At 40.7% G+C, this 24,574-nt stretch overlaps 1 protein-coding gene across 5 annotated transcripts in view; it reads left to right on the forward strand.

Annotated features, from left to right (window-relative positions):
- mvb12ba (multivesicular body subunit 12Ba) overlaps positions 1-24,574 on the forward strand; it is a 362,744-nt gene that overhangs the window by 236,250 nt on the left and 101,920 nt on the right. For all 5 annotated transcript variants that reach the window (XM_060913298.1, XM_060913299.1, XM_060913297.1 and 2 more), the window contains exons 5-6: positions 4,151-4,280; positions 20,501-20,650. In XM_060913298.1, coding sequence (XP_060769281.1) covers positions 4,151-4,280; positions 20,501-20,650 — 280 coding nt within the window. The remainder of the gene's footprint in view (positions 1-4,150; positions 4,281-20,500; positions 20,651-24,574) is intronic.

Here is a 24,574-nt window from a genome sequence, read left to right on the forward strand (position 1 = left end):
AGGAATAACATCCATGAAATGTATCAGTCAGGATTTAGACCTCATCATAGCACAGAGACAGCACTGGTTAAAGTAGTAAACGACCTACTGTTGGCGTCTGATCAGGGCTGTGTCTCGCTACTTGTGTTGCTTGACCTTAGTGCAGCATTTGATACCATTGATCATTCCATTCTTCTGGATAGACTAGAAAATGTTGTGGGAGTTAAGGGAATGGCCCTCTCCTGGCTCAGGTCTTATCTAACTGATCGTTATCAGTATGTTGATATAAATGGTGATATTTCTAGACGTACCGAGGTAAAGTTTGGTGTTCCACAAGGTTCTGTCTTGGTCCACTGCTTTTTTCTCTATATATGTTACCTCTGGGCGATATTATTCGTAAACATTGTATTAGTTTCCACTGTTATGCTGATGACACACAGTTGTATGTCTCTGCAAAACCTGATGAGAGACACCAGCTTAATAGAATTGAGGAATGGGTTAAGGACATTAGACACTGGATGCTTATTAATTTCCTTCTGCTTAACTCTGACAAGACTGAAGTACTTGTACTAGGACCACATACAGCTAGAAGTAAGTTTTCTGATTACACAGTAACTCTGGATGGCCTTTCTGTTTCTTCACGTGCAGCAGTAAAAGACCTCGGAGTGATTATTGACCCCAGTCTTTCATTCGAAACTCACATTGATAACATCACCCGGATAGCTTTCTTTCATCTCAGAAATATTGCAAAGATAAGAAATTTAATGTCATTGCATGATGCAGAAAAACTAGTCCATGCTTTCGTTACCTCCAGGTTGGATTATTGTAATGCCTTACTGTCTGGATGTTCCAATAAGTGCATAAACAAGCTCCAGTTAGTTCAAAATGCAGCAGCAAGAGTCCTTACTAGAACTAGAAAATATGACCACATCACGCCTGTCTTATCCACACTGCATTGGCTCCCAATCAAATTTCGTATTGATTATAAAATACTACTATTGACCTTTAAAGCACTAAATGGTCTCGCACCACAGTACCTGAGTGAACTTCTGCTCCTCTATGACCCGCCACGCCTACTTAGATCAAAAGGTGCAGGCTATCTGCTGGTACCTCATATAGTGAAGGCTACATCAGGGGGCAGAGCCTTTTCTTACAAAGCCCCACTGTTATGGAACAGCCTTCCAAGTAATGTTCGGGAATCAGACACAGTCTCAGCATTTAAGTCTAGGCTGAAAACATATCTGTTTAGTCAAGCCTTTTGTTAATGGTGTTTATGAGGTAAAGGAGTAGATCTGGAGGGTCCTCAGACATAGAGTGTTTTGGTAAACTGGGATGTATGGATGCTGTCAGTCCCCACTCGCTTGCTCACTCGAGTTTGTTGACGGTGTAGTGGCTGGCTGCTTTATGTCCCGGGGCTCCCTCATGCCTGTGTTACCTTCTGGCTCTCTCCTTTTAGTTATGCTGTCATAGTTAGTTGCCAGAGTCCCTGCTTGTACTCGGTGCAATATGTATACTGTTCCTACTTATTCAGGTGACATTGGGCATACCTAACCACCTGTGTTTTCTTTCCCTCCCCCCCACCCCAAATCTGTCCCTCTGAGTTACATGGAGTCAACAGGAAATCTTTTGGTGGAGATGGTGGAGACCTCGACTGGCTATCGTAGCCTGCAGGGAATCGGCCGTCAGACATTCTGTCGCATGTCCCAGACCCGGTGACATGTAACTGAATTGTCTTGGCCAGCCCTAAGGGTCCCATCTGCATCTCATCATTGCTGAGGAGTGTGCTTCCATCACCCAATCAAGCATCCAGCCAGAGCAAGTCATGATATATTTTACCATATTAACATGCCATTGTTGTGTGTTATGCCTGATGTAAAGAGACTCGTCTCTGCGAGCCTACCACACAGATTTAATACTTGTCATTTTTAGGGCATACCTAACAACGTGTTTTCTCCCCCCCCCCCCCCCCCCCCCCCCATCTGTCCCTCTGAGTTACATGTTGATCCTGGGATTGAGATGCTGGCCTCTTCTGCCCCTCGGACCTGCTTGATCCATCCTGGTGCCCTGTGTCTGGTCAGAGTTTTATCGCCCCACTCCTGTGAAGGATGGCCCCATGAGGACAGTTGAGGGTTAAAACTGTTAATATTATAGTCAGGCTGTCTGTTGTTGCCCAACTGAGGATGGGTTCCCTTTTGAGTCTGGTTCCTCTCGAGGTTTCTTCCTCATGTCGTCTGAGGGAGTTTTTCCTTGCCACTGTCGCCACAGGCTTGCTCATTGGGGATAGATTAGGGATAAAATTAGCTCATGTTTTAAGTCGTTCAAATTCTGTAAAGCTGCTTTGCGACAATGTTTATTGTTAAAAGCGCTCTACAAATAAACTTGATTTGATTTTGATTTGATGTAGTATACTTCTGTGTCTTTGCACTTACTGAGCTGTTGCAGGTGATAATTCATTGGACCTACCTTCTCTGTCACATTACATGGGCCCTGCTGTTCAGACAGGAATTTTCAGATCGGAGATTAGGAGCACTAGGTCGTCTGGCTGGGCCCTCTATGCTTGCTCCATATGTTCTTTGATAATCACTGACTTTTGGCAGCAGCCCTAAGACATTCCTATTCTTTTGAAGAGAACCCTGATAATGGGCAGGATGAGTGGGGCTGGTGGGAGCTTTTGGGGAGCAGTTAGGTGGCACTGAGCGCACTGCTAGCAGAAGTTTTTGACTTTCAGTCTGAATGCCTGGCCAGGGAAATAGATCCCAAATCTTTCTAGCATGTTATGGGCCCCCAAGTGGCTACCTTGTGGGTGAAAGTGGGCATCACTGTGTTGGTCTTTGAGAATGGGACCACTAGAAGTTCACAAAATTGGCCCTGATATATGTTGTCACAGCAGCTTATAAGCAGAGGGATAGGCCGTGGTTCTGTGCTGTCCCAGGAATGTAGAACACCCAGTGTTTTACACAACAGAAACATAGTCCAGCAGTGGTAGCAGCATGTTTGGGCTCATCTGTGCATCACAGTGGGAGAAAAAATAGCAGTAGTCACAGGCCAGATTCTACCAGAACTGTCCTAAGCTTCTCCAGCACTTCGAACTCTAAAATAAAAATACATTTTAACCATATTTCTGTACAAATAGTAGAAATGCTTTTGTTAATAAAACATGTAGCCCAGGAAGACCACACACTGTGCACAGAGCTGCATATCTACTGGGCTCCTAAAACATTTTTGAATCAGTTTGTATGTTCATTATGTATATTTTTCATTATTCTTATCAATCAACATTGTCAATAAAATTAAATCTTTTTTGGAAATCATATGGTCATTACAATAAAAGGCTTCTAAAGACCCCGAGGAGTGTGTCCATCTGTAAAGAGGATTCTGATACTAAGGTGTCCAGTGAAATTTTCTGATCTTTCTAACAAACCCAAAATCTAAAGTAAATCTGGTAAAATATTATTAGACTATTATTGTCAACTGAAAATATATGTTCTTGATTTGAGAAAGATGTTGTTTTGAAATATAATTTTAGTTCCATGATGGCAGTTTTTAGGCATTTGCCTTGCTGAATACTTCACCAATTACTGTTAACGTTATGACACATAACTACTCTTCTACTGCATGATTATGTCAACCTACATGACCGACTTTAACCTGCTTTACGTTATTGCACTACAAGCACTTCTTTCATACTTCAATCTATGTTTGTTTCAGGATCGGTTAGAATTTGTTTTGCCTCACCCACACACTCCTGTCCAATCCTCCATTTTTCTGTTGACCCAATACAGATCCTGGGCGTCAGATCAGTGTCATCTCTAATCAGTATTCCTGTAGACCAATTTAAAAGTATGAAATATTATAAAAACAAATACAAATGATTATTTTCATTATAGATCACCACTGAAAACATAAACTGAGACAGTTTATGGAGACAAGGATGTACATGTACTTGGTATACAGTGTGTCATTGATATCCAATATTTTCTTAAATTAACAAATAAATCTTGTAACTTAAATCCATGGTTTGCAACATTTTTTTCCAAGATCCACCCCAATACAAAATAATAATGAAATGTTAATGAATCACTTAATTACTCCTAGCCAGTACTTTTAATCCTATTGCTACTTCCACTCCATTCATATTTTTACTTCAATCTCTGTTTCTTATTCACTCCAGAGGAGCCAGCATTCAGGAAACGGAGGCTGTGTATTAAGTTTATTCCAAGGGACTCCACTGAGGCTGCAATTTGTGACATCCGCATCCTGGGACGCTCCAAACAGGCCCCACCACAGTATACGTTCATAGGGTCAGTTTCCATAATGATCTACGGTCAGATGAATGATTCCCAACTGTTTACAACACTTAGATGCTTTATGGGCATAGTTATGCTTTATGAACCTATCAAGGTCTATTTTCATTTGCTGTAAAATTCTTTATAAAGTTGAATGTTTAACTCAGGAAAATTTTTTGTCATGAGGCCTACAAAAATGTTTCCTAATATACAGTGAATATATAAAGTCTATATACCCCTGATCAAAGGTTTTTGTAATGTAAAAATGAAACGAAGATAAATTGACACATCTTTTCCCCCTTATAATGTAATATACCAGCCAACAAAATTCAACTGAAAAATAAAGGTTTTAGGGGAAAGAAAAAAAAAAAACAATAACCTGTTTTTTCAAGTATGCACACCCTTTGATGTGACCATGCTCATAATTAACCAATCACATTCAAACTCTTGTTCAAAAGTAATTATCATACACCTGTCATAAATGAGGTGATTCCTATCAACCCCAAATAAAGATTAGCTGTTACCAAATTGTCAAGAATTTTCTTGATATAAACCTAGTTTCATCTTACTGCTGAAGCTATGGTCTACAAGGAGCTTACAGAGTATATATGGGATCTTGTTAAAGGTGTCAATAAGGGGAGGATTACAAAATAATTTTAAAAAATGTTAGATGTTCTATGTAACATCATGGTCATCAACAAGTGGAGAAAATGTGGCACCACAGTGACATTGCCAAGAGCAGGATTTCTCTCCAAAACTGACAAAAGGACAAGACAAAAACTTATCAGGGAAGCTGCCATGAGATCTATGGCAATGTTAAGGGAGCTGCAGGAATATTTGGCAAGTACTGGTTACTCCCTGCATGTGACAGTCTTTCGTATTTTTCACATGTCTGGATTATGAGGTAGGATGGCTAAACTGAAGTTATTGCTCATGAAAAGAGTATCCAAGCTCACAAAGCCAGTTTCAGCATAATTATAAAAAATATATATATATGGCTCATAAACAGCACAGCTTATCACTTAAAGAACACCATAACCTCAGTGAAACATGGTGGCAGCAACATTCTGTTCTCTTTGGTTGGGGGCTCTAGTGAAGATGGAGGGAATCATGGATAGCTCCTAATACCAATCTATTTTGTCACAAACCTTATACATCTCTGTTAGATGAAGAAAAAAAATTACCTTCCAGCATAACTAAAAGTATATATACAATTTTAAGAAGTAGATAATCAATATTTTAAAATGACTGAGTCATAGCCCAGTTCAAAATCCTTGAAAACTTGTGTAATGACTTGAAGAGGGCTGTGTTGAGAAGAGCTTCTCATCGTTTTATGGGTCTGGAGCAAGGAAGAGTGCAATAATTTTGCCAAAACAAAATGTGCTGAGTTAGCAGACTGTTACCCAAAATGACTGAGGGCTGTATTACAAGCAAAAGGTGCTTTAACAAAGTATTAGTTTGCCACAGTTGTGCAACTGGGATACTGCAAGTTTTTCCTTTTATCCCCTAAAACCTTTCTTTTGGTTTTTCACTTAAATTTTGTTGGTTTCTGCATCACATTAAATAATGAAAATGAATAGACATTCTTGGTTTCATTTTTTTACATTGAGAGAGAGGGGGATAAATTGAGATGACAAAATTGGAGAGAGAAGTCAGTAGAGAGAAGCAGGGACACCAGAGAGCTGCTGTAACAGTCGCATATGGTCGCTGGCACTGCTTTGACCAGTGGACAGAATCAGAGGCTTCTGTTTTAGTGGGATTAGTTGGTGGAATTAGCCTGAAGGTCACAATCTTTAGGTGCAAACCTGTGGTAATATCTTGCCAGCCCCAGGAATTCTGTCCCTTTTTTATTTTATTTCAGTTTATTTTATTTTATGGTTATGGGTCATGGGCAAGCCACAATCACAGCAGTGTTGTCAGTTCAGGGAAGCTGCTGCCAATGACCCATATAACGGACCTCCACCCATCCAATTGAGCAGATTTCTCTGGGTCCACCTTGATTTCAGTTTATCTTAAGCACTGTCTTCATATGTTGTCCTCATATTAGATTGTTGCCTAATTAAACCATACTATATGCACAATAAGACTGCAAAACATGGTTTATTAATCTTGAAACATAGCAGTCACCCTGAAATGCCCTAACAGAATAGTTTAAATTAATCTAAACTGAATGGGGTGGAGAAAACTGTTTTCCTTAATCTGCCCATGGTGAAAACCAAGGTCAAATAAAAAGGAAGCCATTTAAAACTGATCCAGGAACTTGTCTATAGGAAAATCAAATGTTGAAACTGTATTAATCTTGCTGAAGTCTACACAGATACAGAATACCCTGTCCAGCTTGGCTGTTCCAGTCACAGAATGGTAACACTATTACTCCCACCACATTTCCTCCAATTCATCATGAAACACTTTCCTGGGGGAATCTCGGTGTGATTTCTCAGATTGTCCTCTGTCTTTGTGTATTTTTGTCAATGGTAATCCAGTTTGGATTTTATATTTAAAACTGTACTGGAAGATGAGTACCCAGAGTTTTTAACTCAATCTGAGGATTTATTCACACTGTTCCTGAAGTGTGCTCCTGCGGCTCTCCAAGCTGCATGAAAAAGATGGGGAGGCAAGTGCGCTACAGCACTGGTCAGATTTAGGAAGAGAGGCCTATGATCTTCACTCCCGGAAATACTCCTGTCATCAACAAACTCAAAATCCTTGCAAGCACAAAGACTTTTGACTGATTTCAGTTTACTGCTTCATGGAGACATGGCTGAATGACAATTCCTAATGCTACAATGGAATTACCAGGATTTCAGCGATACAGAGTGCATTGAGTCCCTGTTCTTTGCAACAAGAAAGGAGAGGTTTGTGCAATATTAATCAAGGCTGGTACGGACATATCAAAAATATGGTCTGTCAATATGGAGGTAATGTTTCTCACATGCAACTTTTTTTTTTACTTATTCTGTAAATTAACATCCTGTTATACTGTGCTAGCTGGGATTTATATTTCCTGGGAATTATATTTATATTCCCACACTGGACAATGCTTACCAGACACAAGAAGAACTGGCAGACATGGCCACAGAGATTGAAGAAGCATATCCAGACTCTGTAGTAATTCCAATGGGTGATTTCAACTTTAAGCCTGGATCTCTCATCATTCCACAATCATATGTGCTATCAGTGAGAGGGACCACTGTAGTCACATCAAGAATGCATACCATGCCACTGCACATGTCCCTATTGGACTTTTTGAATATATATATATATATATATATATATATATATATATATATATATAAATCTCATTATCTCTAGCCGCTTTATCCTGTTCTACAGGGTCGCAGGCAAGCTGGAGCCTATCCCAGCTGACTACGGGCGAAAGGCGGGGTACACCCTGGACAAGTTGCCAGGTCATCACAGGGCTGACGCATAGACACAGACGACCATTCACACTCACACCTACGGTCAATTTAAAGTCACCAGTTAACCTAACCTGCATGTCTTTAGACTGTGGGGGAAACCGGAGCACCTGGAGGAAACCCACGCGGACACGGGGAGAACATGCAAACTCCGCATAGAAAGGCCCTTGCCGGCCGCTGGGTTCGAACCCAGAACCTTCTTGCTGTGAGGCGACCGTGTTTTTATATATATATATATATATATATATATATATATATATATATATATATATATAAAGAGCTTGTGTTAAAACTACAAATATGCTCTGGTGCAATATATAGCTTCTCCCAGACAAGTCATCCCCATGTGTGCGTCGTGAACACTGCTATGCTAACGGGGCTCTGGCGCTGAAAAACTGGACCCCCACTGCCTTGTGGGCTAGATTCTTGAACTAAAAGCAAAGGGTGAGGTCGCTGATAGAAACCTCCGGAGGAACTTGGCCCCCGTAGCTGTGGCATGCATGACCCACCAGTGTGTAGACATGCTGTGCTATCCAGCAACCTAAGTCCCAACCATGGACAAATGGGATTGGGGTAGAATGGACTCTTTTTAGCTTTAGTCAAGGCAACCAGTCTAGGAGATGGAGAACTCCTATTAATTTATTTTATAAACAAAAAAAGCCTGAGGTATGCTCTTCATAGGGTTCATGGCATACTTTTGCTCCATCTTGTTCTCAGCATTTTCACAAAGTGTGGTTGGTCCTATACAAGCCTTTACTGCTATAATCAAATCCTCTGTGTGGACTTCTACCAAGTCCACTGGTGATGGGGCAAAGGTGATGGGGACAGGTAAAGGATATCACTGGAGGTCCTTAGTCAGCACCCTACACTGTGGCGACTATCAGGTGATGGCTGTTCTTTGCACAAATGTTAAGCAACTGTGCTGTCTATGTCCTCTGATGCTGACAAAGCAGGGCTTTTTAGACATAGCACTGCTTTCCCCAATCCAAGGAGGGGTGAGAAAACAAGCCCTAAACAAATGCTCGCTCAACTCACCATCTTGGCAGCCCACTGCCCATGCAGTCGAAATCTTGAGTTCAATCAAAATCTCAATTTTGGGTCTTGGAATGTTAGAACACTTCAGGACAATTCCAGTCCAGAACTTGGATCAGCTCTTATCTGAATCTACATTACATGATTCAATCTACATTATGTAGATTCAAGATTGAGATCTTTGCTGTTTGTAAAACTCAGTTTCCTGGTATATCTCAAATGGGAGAAGTCAGGGAAGAATATCCAGTATTTTGGACTGGTAAAAGCATTGAAGAACACAGTCAGTCTGTTGTTGGCTTTGTCATAAAATCAGACATTGTGAAATTATCATTTCTTCCCAAAGGAATCTCTGATCGCATTATGACACTCACCTTGGATCTTGCAGATGGCATTTCTGTCACTCTTGTAAGTTGCTATAGACTTGAGATTGAGACATTCTATGACCAACTTAGTAGTGTCATTTCAAAAGTACTATATAAAAGCAAAAAATTGTCATCATGGGAGACTTTAATGCTCGTATGGGCAGTGGCCATCAAACATGGCCCAGAGTCCTTGGTTTTCAGGGTGTTGGCTTCATGAACTCCAATGGATTGTGACTTTTCATTTTGCAAAGAATTCGATCTCTGCATTATAAATACAACCTCAATTCTAAAAAAGTTGTAACACTGTGTAAAACATAAAAACAGAATGTGAAGATTGGCAAATTATGGAAACCCTATATTTCATTGAAAATAGTACACAGACAAGATATCAAATGTTGAAACTGAGAAATTGTATTGTTTTTCTGAAAAATGTGCTCATTTTGAATTTGATGTCAGCAACACGTTTCAGAAAAGTTGGGATGGGGCAACAAAAGACTGAAAAAGTTGTCATGAAAAAAAAAAAGCTTAATTGGCAACAGGTCAGTAACATGATTGGGTATAAAAAGAGCATCCCAGAGAGGCTGAGTCTCTCAGAAGTAAAGATGGGGAGGGCTTCATTGCTCTGTGAAAGACTGTGTGGGCAAACGGTACAACAATTTAACTTTTCTCAAGGTAAAATTGCAAAGAATTATCACATCATCTATGGTACATACCATTAAAAGATTCAGAGAATCTGGAGAAATCTCTGTATGCAAGAGACAAGGCTGAAAACTGACATTAGATGCCTGGGATCTTCAGGCCCTCAGGTGACGCTGCATTAAAAGCAGACACATGACTGTCGAGGAAATCACTGTATGGGTTCAGGAACACTTCAGAAACCCATCGACTGTGAAAACAGTTCATTACTGCACTCTCAAATGCAAGTTAAAACCATATATAAACAATATCCAGAAACACTGCCACCTTCTCTGGGCCTGAGCTCTTAGTGATAGACTGAGATGAAGTGGGAAATTGTCCCAAGGTCTGGCGAATCAAAAGTAGAAATTCTTTTTAGAAAATCATGGACACCACATCCTCCAGGCTAAAGAGGAGTGGGACCATCCGGCTTGTCATCAGTGCACAGTTCTCTGATGGTATGAGGGTGCATTCGTGCACCTGACATGAGTAGCTTATACATCTGGGAAGGCATCATTAATGCTGAATATGATATATACATGCTTCAGAGCAATATGCTGCCATCCAGACAGAATCTTTTTTTCAGGGAAGGCCTTCCTTTTTTCAGCAAGACAATGCCAAACCACTTTCTGCACATATTAAAACTGCATGACTCTGTACTGAGTGAGTCTGGGTGCTAAACTGGCCTGCCTGCAGTCCAGACCTGTTTCCCATTTAAAACATTTGGCGCATTATGAAGTACAAAATGCAACAAAAGGGACCCTGAACTGCTGAGCTACTGAAAGTGTTGCTGACATCAAATTCAAGATGAGCATATTTTTCAAAAAGCAGTAAAAATTCTCAGTTTCAACATTTTATATGTTGTCTTTGTACTATGTACAATCAATGAAAATATAGGGCTTCCATGATTTTCAAATTATTGCATTTTTTTTTTTATTTACACTTTACACAGTGTCACAACTTTTTTGAAATTGGGGTTGTACTTTTTACCAACAAACCAAAAATTTTAAAACCACCTGGATGCACCCTAAATCCAAGGATTGGCATATGATTGATTGTCGTCACCCGTACGTAGATGCCATCTAAAGGACATTCTTAGCACTCAGTCCTTTCATTCCTTCTGCTATCTTTCTGATCATGTCTTCCTACGTAGCAGAGTATCATTCAAGCCATCATACAAAAAGTGCCTCCAGAACTCATCCATCCCCAAAAAGATCTACATGATGGCTGTGAAATCTGTTAAGGTAGAACTTTCTGAGAAGCTTGAATTTGCTCTTGATTCTGTGGTAAGCTCAAATGACATTGAGACCTCAAGGAAATCTCTGAGATGTCATCATCTCAATCTTGCTTGAAGTCCCTGGGACTCCCTTTGAGTGGTTTGATAAAAATACAAATATCTAGCTCCTTATCAATAAGATGTGTAACCCGCACAAAGCATGGATTGGAGACAAAAATTCAGTAGTAAAAAAGAAAGCATACAAGCAGTGTAAGCAGCATGTGCAATCCTCTGAGATCAACGAAGGAGTCCTGGTGGGCATCAAAAGCAGCTAAATTACAAGCAGCTGCTGACAGGAAAGATACAAAAGCCTTTTATGAGGGCCTGAATGTAGTATTTGATCCTAAGGAACCAAAGGATGACCTAAGGAAAGGTCATCTTCAGTGCTTTCCTCTGATGGTAAAACACCATACAAAGATAAGAAGGATATCCATTCATTGGAAGGAATGCTTTGAGAATGTACTGATCAGTAGTTCTATCGTGGATGAAAAGGTCATTGAATCCATCCCTCAGAGGCCAGAGTTACCAGAATTTGCCATTGCTCCAAGCTTGAAGGCTTCCTTCCTGCAAGATGCCATCCAGCAACTGGCCTCTGCAAAAGCTCCAGGTAATGATGGCATCCCACCTGAGATTTAACAGGGTTACAGAAAACATGTTTGCAAGCTAGTTGACTTTTTTCATGTCATATAGAAGGTTTGGGCAGTCCCGCAAGATATCAAAGATGCCTCCATAATTCATCTCTTTAAAAGTAAGGGTAAAAAAGCAGTTTGCTCTTGTGGCATCTCACTCCTCTGTGTAGCAGGAAAAGTCCGAGCTCAAGCTTAACCGTCTTGTATCCAATCTTGTTGATCAAATTTATCTTGAGACTCAGTGTGACTTCTGTTCTGGTCATGGTAATAGATATGATCATCTCTCCTCGTCAGGTTGCTGAGAAAGATATAGAAAAGAACCACGTTAAATGGTTTGAATCTCTTAATGTTTTTTGTCAATCTGACCAAAGCTTTTGACACTGTCAATCACAATGCTCTCTGGAAAGTTCTCAAAAAATGTGGTATACATGACAAGATGGTGAGCAACATCTCGTTTCATGAAGGTATGAATGCATCGGTCATCTCGAGGGTGAATGTTCCCACTCGTTTTATGTTGCAAATGGCACCAAGGAGAGGTGTGTTATGGCACCTGTACTCTTCGTGCTCTGCTTTTCTGTATTGTTTCAATACACGTTTAGTGACCTTGACACTGGAGTTAGGCTTGAATTCAGAATGTCAGGAGGGCTTTTCAGCCATCAGCACTTTAAAGCAAAGACACATAAAAGAACTAGCATCATTCGTGATCTGTTCTTTGCTGATGATGCTGCACTTGTTGCAACATCTCTTCAGGAAGCACAGGAGCTCATGGATCAGTTTTCAATTGCTTGCAAAGCATTTGGCCTGACTTTCAGTATTAAGAAGATGGAGATGGTGCATTAACTAAAGCCTATGCCTAAACAGATCAGAGGTGTTGGGCAACAGCAAGTAGCTCAGAATTCTCCAACTCACACTGTTGATGGGCAATACTTGAAATGTGTAAAATCTTTTTGTAGTAATCCCTGATGTGGGTGGGGCACAGAAGCACAGCAGGCGAGAGTTAGTGTTCACACAGACACTTTATTTTGCTGTTTTCATTAGCTTTTCAGCTTTTCTCACTCACACAGTCACACACGCAACACACACGTGTTCTGGTCAGGGGAGAGATTCTTCTCTGCTCTCCCCCTCCTTTTATACTCCATCCCTGCAACAAACAAACACACACACATTAATTGACACCAGGTGTAATGACTTAGCCACTTACCTTCCCCGACCCCGCCCTCCATTCACAGACTGCTACTTGGCCACGCCCCCGCTGCCACACTTTTACATTACATTAACTAGTAGTTATTGTCCGTGAACCTGATTTCCTCTGAATGGTGCTCTTCACAGGGGCTAAATCACTTCCCACGTCTCCTCAGTGACTTAAACTCAGCTGTAGTGGAAGTCTCCGGCGAGGAGCGCTGACTGCGAGGCCCCATACAATCGAAACTCTCAGGCGAGTGGGGGAGGGGATTCCCTGCCGAGGCTGCATGCATCGTGTTAGTGTGAGCATGTAGCCTATGGGAAGTGAATAGTATGTTGGATTAAAACATCGAGCATTTTGTCTTGGGCCCCTCTGGGGTGTCACCAATCCATGTGTAACGTATGGAGTATGTGCATGCAACCGTGTTGATTTGCGTAGGTGAACAGACAGAGACAGACAGCCTTCCTTTAGTAGTATAGATGGCATTTAGCAGATGCTCTTATCCAGAGCAATGTACAACATATCCAGAGCAGCCTAGGGAGCGGTTGGGGGTTAGATGCCTTGCTCAAAGGCACTTCAGCCATTCCTGCTGGTCCAGGGAATCAAACCGGCAACCCTTTGGTGCCAAAGCTGCTTCTCTAAGCATTAGGCCATGGCTTCCCTTTATATACATTGGCAGCAAAGTGATCCTTTCAGCTTCCCTTGATGGTGATATTGTAAACTGCATCTCTAAAGCAACAGATGCTTTTGGGAAACTTTACCATCGCCTGTGGAATGTCAAATTATCCTTGAAAACCAAAATCAATGTAATGCTGTGATGCTTCCTATTCTTCCTTATGGCTTGGAATCATGGACCCCTTGTTGCACCACAAGCTTGATGTCTTCCACAAATATTGCCTTCGCATCATTTGGGGATACACTTTGGAAGATAGAATTTCCAATGCTGATCTGTTTACTAAGTGTGACTTCTATGGGATTGAATCTTTCTTGATTCAATCCCAACTCAGGTGGGCTGGCCACATTATATGTATGAGCAATAACCAGACATGTAAAATTCTCATGTGCAGCCAACTCCAAGATGGCTCATGCAATGTAAACAGACCACTTCTCTGCTGTAAAGACAAAGTGAAGCACAACCTTAAATCTATTAATATCTGTTTTGCATCTTTAGAATCGGTTCCTTCTAATCATACAAAGTGGAGAATTTTGTGTGTAATCAGGGGATCAAAAATTGAGAAATCATGTCTGGAACATCTTTGTGAATTAAAGTAAAAAACCAAGCATCATTCAAACCTTCCAGCATGCGCTTCTTGAAATCCTATTGCTTACTCCAAATGTGGACTGTGCAAATCAGCAGCTGGACTGAAAAGTCATCTTGGGCATAAACAAAGACTGAAAATGAAACTGTTGCATGCTCATTCATATAATATTATATATACAGTGGCATGCAAAAGTTTGGGCACCTTTACTGAAAATGTCTTACTGTGAATAGTTAAGTGGGCAGAAGATGAACTGATCACCAAAAGGCATAAAGGTAAAGATGACATTTCTTTTCAGCGTTTTCTGCAAGATTTGTGTATTATTTTTGTTTTGTACAATTGGAGAGTGAAAAAAAAAAGAAACACCATGCGAAAGTTTGGGCACCCCGATACATTTGAGTTCTCAGCTAATGTTTACCAAGGTTCCAGACCTTAATTAGCTTATTGAGCCGTGGCTTGTTCAAATTCTTTGTTAGGAAAGTTCAGATGATGCAGATTTCAAAGCTGTATAAATTCTCTGACTCCTCAAACGTGTCCCTAAAAGCAACTCCCTTGCATTCTGAATAATAAAATAATTGATGCTCACAAAGCAGAAGAAAGCTACAAGAACGTAGCAAAGTGTTTTCAGGTAGTCATTTCCTCAGATTGTAATGTTATTAAGAAATAGCAGTTAATAGAAACCGTGATCAAGATGAGGTCTGGAAGATGAAGAAAACTTTCTGAAAGAACTGCTCGTTGGATTGCTAGAAAGGCAAATAAAAACCCCTGTTTGACTGCAGAAGACCTTCAGAAAGATTTAGCAGACCCTGGAGTGGTGGTGCACTGTTCTACTATGCAGCGACACCTGAACAAATATGACCTTCATGGAAGAGTCATCAGTAGAAAACCTTTCCTGTGTCCTAGCCACAAAATTCAGTGTCTGAAGTTTGCAAATGAACATCTAAATAAGCCTGATGCATTTTGGAAACAAGTCCTGTGGACTGATGAAATCAAAATAGAACTTTTTGGCCACAATGTGCAAAGGTATGTTCGGAGAAAAAAGGGTGCCAAATTCCAGGAAAAGAACACCTCTCCAACTCTGAAGCATGGGTGTGGATCAATCATGCTTTGGGGTTGTGTTGCAGCCAGTGGCACAGGGCACATTTCATTGGTCAAGGGAAGCATGGATTTGAAGAAATACCAGCAAATTCTGGAAGCAAACATCACGCCATCTGTAAAAAAGTTGAAGTTAAAAAGAGGATGGGTCCTACAATAAGACGATGATCCAAAAAACACACCTCAAAATCTACAATAGAATACCTCAAGAGGCACAAGCTGAAGATTTTGCCATGGCCCTCACAGTCCCCTGACCTAAACATTATTGAAAATCTGTGGATAGATCTCAAAAGAGGCAGTGCATGCAAGACAGCCCAAGAAACTTGTAGAACTGGAAGCCTTTTGCAAGGACGAATGTGTGGAAAATCCCCCAGATAAGAACTGAAAGATTATTAGCTGGCTACAAAAAGTGTTTACAAGCTGTGATACTTGCCAAAGGGGGTGTTGCTAGGTACTAACCATGCAGGATGCCCAAACTTTTGCTTCAGGCCCTTTACCTTTGTCATTTTGAAAATGTAAAAGATGAAAATAAAAAATTTTTTGCTTTACATATAAAGGGAATGGGGCGGCACGGTGGTGTAGTGGTTAGCACTGTTGCCTCACAGCAAGAAGGTCCGGGTTCAAGCCCCGTGGCCGGCAAGGGCCTTTCTGTGCGGAGTTTGCATGTTCTCCCCGTGTCCGCGTGGGTTTCCTCCGGGTGCTCCGGTTTCCCCCATAGTCCAAAGACATGCAGGTTAGGTTAACTGGTGACTCTAAATTGACCGTAGATGTGAGTGTGAATGGTTGTCTGTGTCTATGTGTCAGCCTGTGATGACCTGGCGACTTGTCCAGGGTGTACCCCACCTTTCGCCCGTAGTCAGCTGGGATAGGCTCCAGCTTGCCTGCGACCCTGTAGAACAGGATAAAGCGGCTAGAGATAATGAGATGAGATATAAAGGGAATGAGTCATCTTTAACTTTATGCCTTTTGGCGATCATTTCATTTCTTTATATATATATATATATATATATATATATATATATATATAGACACACACCTACACATATACATACATACATACATACATACATACATACACACACACACACTGGTGCTTGAAAGTTTGTGAACCCTTTAGACTTTGTTTCTGCATAAATATGACCTAAAACATCATCAGATTTTCACACAAGTCCTAAAAGTAGATGAAGAGAACCCAGTTCAACAAATGAGACAAAACTATACTTGGTCATTTATTTATTGAGGAAAATGATCCAATATTACATATCTGTGAGTGGCAAAAGTATGTGAACCTCTAGGATTAGCAGTTAATTTGAAGGTGAAATTAGAGTCAGGTGTTTTCAATCGATGGGATCACAATCAAGTGTCAGTGTGCACCCTGTTTTATTTAAAGAACAGGGATCTATCAAAGTCTGATCTTCACAACACATATTTGTGGACATGCATCATGGCACGAACAAAGGAGATTTCTGAGGACATCAGAAAAAGTGTTGTTGATGCTCATGAGGCTGGAAAAGGTTACAAAACCATCTCTAAAGTGTTTGGACTCCACCAATCCACAGTCAGACAGGTTGTGTACAAATGGAGGAAATTCAAGACCATTGTTACCCTCCCCAGGAGTGGTCAGCCAACAAAGATCACTCCAAGAGCAAGGCGTGTAATAGTCGGCGAGGTCACAAAGGACCCCAGGGTAACTTCTAAGCAACTGAAGGCCTCTCTCACATTGGCTAATATCCATGAGTCCACCATCAGGAGAACACTGAACAACAATGGTGTGCATGGCAGGGTTGCTAAAGATCATGTGGACAAGCCAAAAGGCTACTGGAAAAATGTTTTGTGGATGGATAGAGACCAAAATAGAACTTTTTGGTTTAAATGAGAAACGTTATGTTTAGAGAAAGGAAAAACACTGCATTCCAGCATAAGAACCTTATCCCATCTGTGAAACATGGTGGTGGTAGTATCATGGTTTGGCCCTGTTTTGCTGCATCTGGGCCAGAACGGTTTGCAATCGTTGATGGAACTATGAATTCTGAATTATACCAATGAATTCTAAAAGAAAATATCAGGACATCTGTCCATGAACTGAATCTCAAGAAAAGGTGGGTCATGCAGCTAGACAACGACCCTAAGCACACAAAAGTCATTCTACCAAAGAATGGTTAAAGAAGAATAATGTTTTGGAATGGCCAAGTCAAAGTCCTGGCCTTAATCCAATTGAAATGTTGTGGAAGGACTTGAAGCGAGCAGTTCATGTGAGGAAGCCCACCAACATTCCAGAGTTGAAGCTGTTCTGTAAAATTCCTCCAAGCCGGTGTGCAAGACTAATCAACAGTTACCGGAAACGTTCAGTTGCAGTTATTGCTGCACAAGAGGGTCACACCAGATACTGAAAGTAAAAGTTCACATACTTTTGCCACTCATATGTAATATTGGCTCATTTTCCTCAATAAATAAATGACCAAGTATAATATTTTTGTCGCATTTGTTTAACTAGGTTCTCTTTATCCTCTTTTAGGACTTGTGTGAAAATCTGATGTTTTAGTCATATTTGTGCAGAAATATAGAAAATTCTAAAGGGTTCACAAACTTTCAAGCACCACTGTGTGTTTTATTTATATATATATATATATATATATATATATATATATATATATATATATATATATATAAACATAATGTGTGTGTATTGGAACACCCCAGTCCCAAATCATCTCTCTCTTCCACTGGCATCAATGGCTACCTCTCTGCACTGTTTGAGGAGATAGGAGTGATAAATCTGCTGTTTCCCCTTGTATTTGCAATTCCCCACCAGAATGTGTGACCTCAAAGCACACTTTCCACTCAGTCATAGAGTAGCAAGACAGGAGGAAAGGATCAAGAGGCGTTTTATGATGGCTTGAGCCACAGCCTGTTTGTCCATGACTCTGGTGGACATCTCCTGCAGGCTAAGGAGACCCTGGTGTTGCAGCACCTCCAGTTTGCCCGAAGACTGAAACACTAAGACAGGAGGCCTCTGCTGTGTGTACATGTTGCATAATTTTTCCAAGTAGCTTCTGGTTTTTGGCACTATGCTACTAACATCGCTGCAAAGAACACACCAGAGCTGTTCAAGCTTGTATGCTTTGGCATAATCGAGAAACAGTAACCTAAATATATGATGAAGCAAAGTTGCAGCTTTTCAGCAGCTCACTGACACATATGTTCAGTTGACTTCTTAGAGATTCAGAAGTTGCGTCATACCTTTACTGCTGTAGCCCAGTCCCAAACTGTGACTCCCAGTACAGTCTGACACTAACCCCACCAATTAGTTAAATGAGATGTTAAAGTAGTGTGCAAGGGTCTGTATCTTTTTTTTCCGGGGGTGAAGATTTGTTACCAAATATTAGTAATTGTGTTTGAATTTATCCAAGCTTTTTTTTTAAAGCCAAACTGAAATGTAGAGTCTTATCAGCACAGAAGGAATAATTACCCCAGTGCCACCATTATATTCAATGTTGTCCCCTTCTGAAGTTTTGGAATTTCAAGGCTAGTTATTTTGTTTTTGCTATACACAAAAGAAATATGGGTTTGAGATCAAAAGATGAATGAGACAATAGATCTACATTCCCCAGCCACTTTATTAGGTACACCTGTTCAACTGCTTGTTCTCACAAAGCTCAAATCATCTCATTGTTTGGAATATATGATTGAAAGATGTTTCATGTTCCCTGAGTGCCCTGTTAGGTTGATTCTTTAAATAATTAATATCTCTGAATGTCTACTCTTGGTTTGAGCCCTGGGTTTCACCTGTGAAGACTGCATTTTGAAGACCAGAGAGCTGTGTATGGGAGAAAAGCAAATTGAAAGAAAAGCAATTAGAGCCACTGGGCATAGCCAGCACAACAATTTTAAAATCACCAGTGTATTTAAAACGGACACTGAACATGTCGGCTAAGGAAAATAGCAGTTGATGACAAACGTGAGAGCTGTGAAGAAAAAACCCAAAAACAGGCCAGTGATATCAACAACCTCCAAAGGGCAAGGATGAAGGTATCACAATCCACCATTTGAAGAAGACTTGGAGAGCATAAATATTGCCAGATGCAAACCAGTCATCAGCAGTCAGAACAGGAAGGCCAGAAGCAACAAAAGTTATGGAACAAGATTAATCTCTACAGAAGTGTGAAGAAAGAAGGTATTTGCGAATGATTCAAAACATACAAGCTCATTGTTCAAGCACAATTGAGGTGGTGTCACGGCTTGGGCTTGCATTGTTGTTTCTGGAATAGGCTGGCTAATCTTTACTGATGTAACTTGTGGCAGAATGAATTCAGAAATCTATGAAAACATTCTGGCTGCCAGTTTGACTAGAAATGCATATAATCTAATTAGAAGCAACTCCATCATGCAAGCAAAGACAGTGACCCAAAACATCCTGCCAACACAAAGGATTTAATCAGGTGGGGAAAAAGTAGGTTTTAAACTGGCCAAGCCAATCACCAGACCATAACCCAATTGCACATGCATTTCACATCCCTGAAGGGAGAGCCCCTAAAACAAACAAAACTGAAATCAGCTGTGGTACAAGCCTGGAAAAGCATCACAAAAGAAGGATGCAACAGTTTGGTTATGTCAGTGGGTTTATGGCTTGATGACATATTGCTAGCAACGTAAATGCAACCAGATTATCTGTTCCCAGACTTCTTACTCAGCTCAGAATTGGGTGATCTGCCACTAATGGTTGTGTAAGTTGTGTAACACATTTAGATGAAAATATCTGGAAATGAAAGCTGAAATTCAAATCTACCATCTTTTGATCTAGGCGCCAGATGTTTTCAGTGTATAGCACAAACAAAAGAATTGGGCTTGCCATTCCAAAAATTATGGAAGGGACTATATGTTCAAGGGAGAATAATAGGAGGCTGAAAACAGAACCTTGTGCAGTAATCATTTGGCTCTGAAGAGTTAACGTTAATTTAGGTACTGAAGTAAAATCTACAGAACATTTTTTTAAAATGAGCAATTTTTTCCAAGCCTTTCATTGCCAGTAGTGTGAAATGCTTCACTCAAGTCTAACACTATTAAAATGTAAACATATCCATAATCGGAGACAAATGGTGGGTGACTGACCACTGAAGTACACCATACTTGTTATTTTTACTTTCCATAAAAGAACACAGCTGTTTAGCAACATTATCCTAGATAGGAAAAGAATGTTGGATAGTAACTGGGGAAAAATCAAATGGAAATATAAACACATTGCTTATGGCATCATTCATTGTTGGCTGTTGGTTATAAATTCCTAAGCTAATTGAGCATTTCCCCACAGAGAGCTGAACAACATGGGGATTTGGTACCGAATGGGGAAGGTGCCTAGAACCCAAGACTGCTCTCCCATACAGAACAACTCTTCCGCCACAGCTACCACCACCAGCATACAAACAGTCACCAACTCTACTTCAGTTCCTGTCTTGCCCAAGTATGTGTGCCCAAGTAAACTGTGTTTAGGCATATTAAAATGGAATAATTATTTTTGAGGATCAGTGTGTGTGGTCTGTAGTAGATCGTCTGAGTAGATTTAAACATACAAACGCTAGGACTTATTACATCGTAAAGAATAGTATCTGTTATAAAGTCTAAACACACTGTCCATCTATCTCTGTGTGTGTGTGTACACACACACATATATATACGTGTGTGTGATATATATATATATATATACACACACGTGTGTGTGTGTGTGTGTGTGTGTGTAAATAAATATATGTGTGTGCGCGCGCGTGTGTGTAATATATATTCACATTCGAGATGTGCATTGTAATGCATTGTAGCTATGTGATTGGATGATCATTTAAATGGTGAAGCTAAGTTATCTATGTATAACATAAATGGGTGATGAAGCATTACATCACTGGTTTAGACTACACTACTTTATAAAAGAAAACAGTGGTTATGCACCATTACATCACCTGTCAGGGTAATAGTCTTATGAAAAGAAGAAAGACATTACTGGTCAACATAAGTCATTGAGCAGAATGTGCGAGCAAAGATAAATCTCAAGGATTTAATGAACCAGAACAAGTAGCAATCAGAACAGCCTGTACCAGTTCTAAGTATGCCAAACAAGCATCTTTATCAATGCCCTCTTATATCCGGAAAGGATCTGATATATGCTTGCTCACGTTGGACTTTCCTTGGTCTGAATTTTGAGATTTTGCTATGGTACAGCTATGTAAGTAGAATTCATAAGTCATGCTATTGCACAGGTTATAAGTAATTGGAAACACTGAGTAATGTATGGGATACACACACACACACCAGTAGCAGGACACAAAGCATGGGCACACCCACAGTAATCAATCAATCAATGCCTCCATCCACTGCCAAGGGTGTATAACCATGTAAACCAAGAGTTATCAGCTTGGGGAGGATTAGTTATGGCATATTCGATGAGATTTGAAATATTCTGAAAGTTATCAGGAATATAGAAACAGCAGGAGGTATTGAGACCCTTACATATACCTCCTTTTTGCATACAATTGTCAAGAGAAACCAACCCACTTGGTTCCTTTTCTATTCTGACAATGTTGATTCACCATCTAGCATGGATTACTTGACACATCACATGACCAGTGAAAGGGGAGAACTCAGGAAAAGATGAATGAATAATTTCACCAATATGACAAGAGGATATCAACCCACAACTGCGAAGTCTAGTTGGTGACCATTAATGCAGCACAGAAAACAAGTAATATAGGACATGTCAGTATCAATATTGAGATGCTACATGCACCGTCATGCAGGAATAAGCATGTATTGTATTGAAATTTGGTTTGATTGTGTCAAGAAAGCAAATACAAAATTTACTATACGTTTGTGAAAAGGTGAGTTGAGAAGAGATCCCCTCAGGACTTTTTGATTGCTGAATTTCTCCTGTCAAAGATGAGATGAGAAGAGGTCCCCAAAGGACTTTTTGATTGCTGTATTGCCCCTGTCTTTTTGGGTGAGATGAGAGGAGTTTGGGATGCTGGAGAACACTTTTCAGATGACAGGCATGTATCCACTGTGGCTGGTAGTCAGTGACAATGGCTGTTCTCAGTCAGGCTCAGTCACCTGGAAGAAATGTGTGAGTAAGCTTTTCTGTGGGCAGAGGGAGAGACACAGGCATCAAGTAAACTGTCCAAGTTCTCAGTCAAAGCTTCAGTAATCGCCAACAGTCACATCCAGATCACCTGTAAATGAAACACCAGGGTTACTTCTGGTCCAAAGGATTGGAAATGGTTGGCCCATAATTACCTCAAAAGGAAAGAATTTGGATCCTGAATTGGGAGTTATTCTAATTTTGCAAGGGATGGACAGTGGAAGGTCATGTCAGGCTCAGTAGCCTGAGTCTGTAGAAAAGTTATGTCTTGTCTGTCACAAGACAAACTAAAATGAGTAAACATTAAATAAATGGGCGATTCAGAAACAGTTGGGCAAGGTTTGCCCTCTTTGGCCACCCACTTAGCGACTTGGCGTGCCAAGTGGTTTCTGCTGGCCTCAGTCGAGTCACCAGAGTCATGATCTTTGGTTTTGGCGATGGACAATTGTTTTAGGTAAGGAACATGCTTCTGTGACAAGAGAGGTGTGTGTGGTAAGTTTACCATCAGTGACCTTAAAGCCATGTGAGTGCCACATTTTCCCAAAATCATGAGGTAGCCCAAAGACATTCTGGGAATCTTTATAAATAGAATATCGACACACAAAAACAATCATTAGGCTTTGAGCAAGAGCTGTCAACAAACACATGCACACCATGCTCAAAGGGAGTTTGAGACGTATCACACTTCAGCAACGAGGTGGCGGTAATTTCATCTGGACAGTCATGTTCCAACCATGCTGGATCTGGGCTGTACCTGCAGGAATTCAACAGGTGGTGTAACAAAAGATCTGGGGTATTATATGACGTGACAGGTTTGATAGACAAGTTCTGTGTGCCACACAGGATAGACACATAACTAGAATGTCACTGAGTGGTTATATGTTGTGCCTGAATATTGTTTAAAATGGAGCATACCTGATGTGATGCATGTAAAAATCAGAGGGTGAGACAATACCAGTTTTTCAGCATCGGTCACCATGAGAGAAAAGGCTGCAACAGCATGTAAACACACTGGCATGTCCTGGACCACTGGGTCCAGTGTCTTTGATAGATAAGCTACAGAACGATAACCTTCACCATGCTCTTGGGCCAGGACCCCCGCTGCAGTCACTCCATCTTCTAAGACATACAGGTGGAATGGCAGATTGTAGTCAGGCATGCCCAGTGCTGGAGCTGATGTGAGACATTGTTTCAGATAAAATAATGAATGCATCACTTCAAACCAGGGCTTTACATTAGCACCCGCCCACCTGCCAAATGCGGGTAAAATTCGGCTTTGGCGGGTAATGACTTTAGTCCCACTAGCCACTTTGGCGGGTGGTTTATTCTGTGGTATGACAATATATTTTAAGTGTAGTTTTCTCTGAAGGCATCTGATATAATAAACGCATTGCAATGTAATATTACACGCCTACAACTCCCATGAGCACCTGCATAAACATTCTGACACAACATGTTAGAATTGTTTAGAACACTCATTAATGGCTCAGATAAAATCAATGATGCGGTAACCTGCGGTTAATGAACGAAGCAACAAAGTTGCTGACTACTGACAAGCGCACTATGTGGCGGCATATAGCTGGAGTTTCAACCCCTGCTGCTCAGGAAAAAAGGGGCAGAGATGATCAGGGCTGGAGCAGCATTTTAAAATCACCTAGGTCCGTGATGCGCAAAGCGCGCGCTGAAAATGTTCGCCATATTTAAATGAGAGGGGTGAATTACACATGACATGAGATCTATTCCTGAAATTACTTTTAATGGTGTTTGAACTGAATATCATCAGTTTTGAAAAAAAAAATCCTGTATGTGGCAAGAGTATGAATAATTTAAGCTTGTTTAATGGTTTGATCTGGCCCAAGCAATGAGGACAAAAGATACCCTCACCATGTAGCCTATGGAACTAAGATACATTAACAATCTGGCATCCGTTATGCCTACACACAAAAAAAATTCTGGGGAAAAAAAAATCAGTATACACCACCACGTTTTGGGCAAAGTTAGCCAAGGCAAACAAGTTGAAACTTTCCACTGTATTGCTTTGGCTTATCGAATGATTTATTTTTAAAATCACAAACAAGGCAGGCTACAACTGCGCTGCTGCACATGTAGTACGGAGTAAACCTGAAAGGTAAACCCGATCTGCTCAGAGAGTCATATGAGCTCCTCTTGAGCTCCTCCTATATGGAAAGCCACGAGAGGCAAAACATGGCCACGTTCATATTACACCACAGGTTCCTGAATGTGGTCCTGGAAGGCACCATT

Source organism: Neoarius graeffei, chromosome 28 (assembly GCF_027579695.1).
Source record: "Neoarius graeffei isolate fNeoGra1 chromosome 28, fNeoGra1.pri, whole genome shotgun sequence".
Classification (NCBI taxonomy): domain Eukaryota; kingdom Metazoa; phylum Chordata; class Actinopteri; order Siluriformes; family Ariidae; genus Neoarius; species Neoarius graeffei.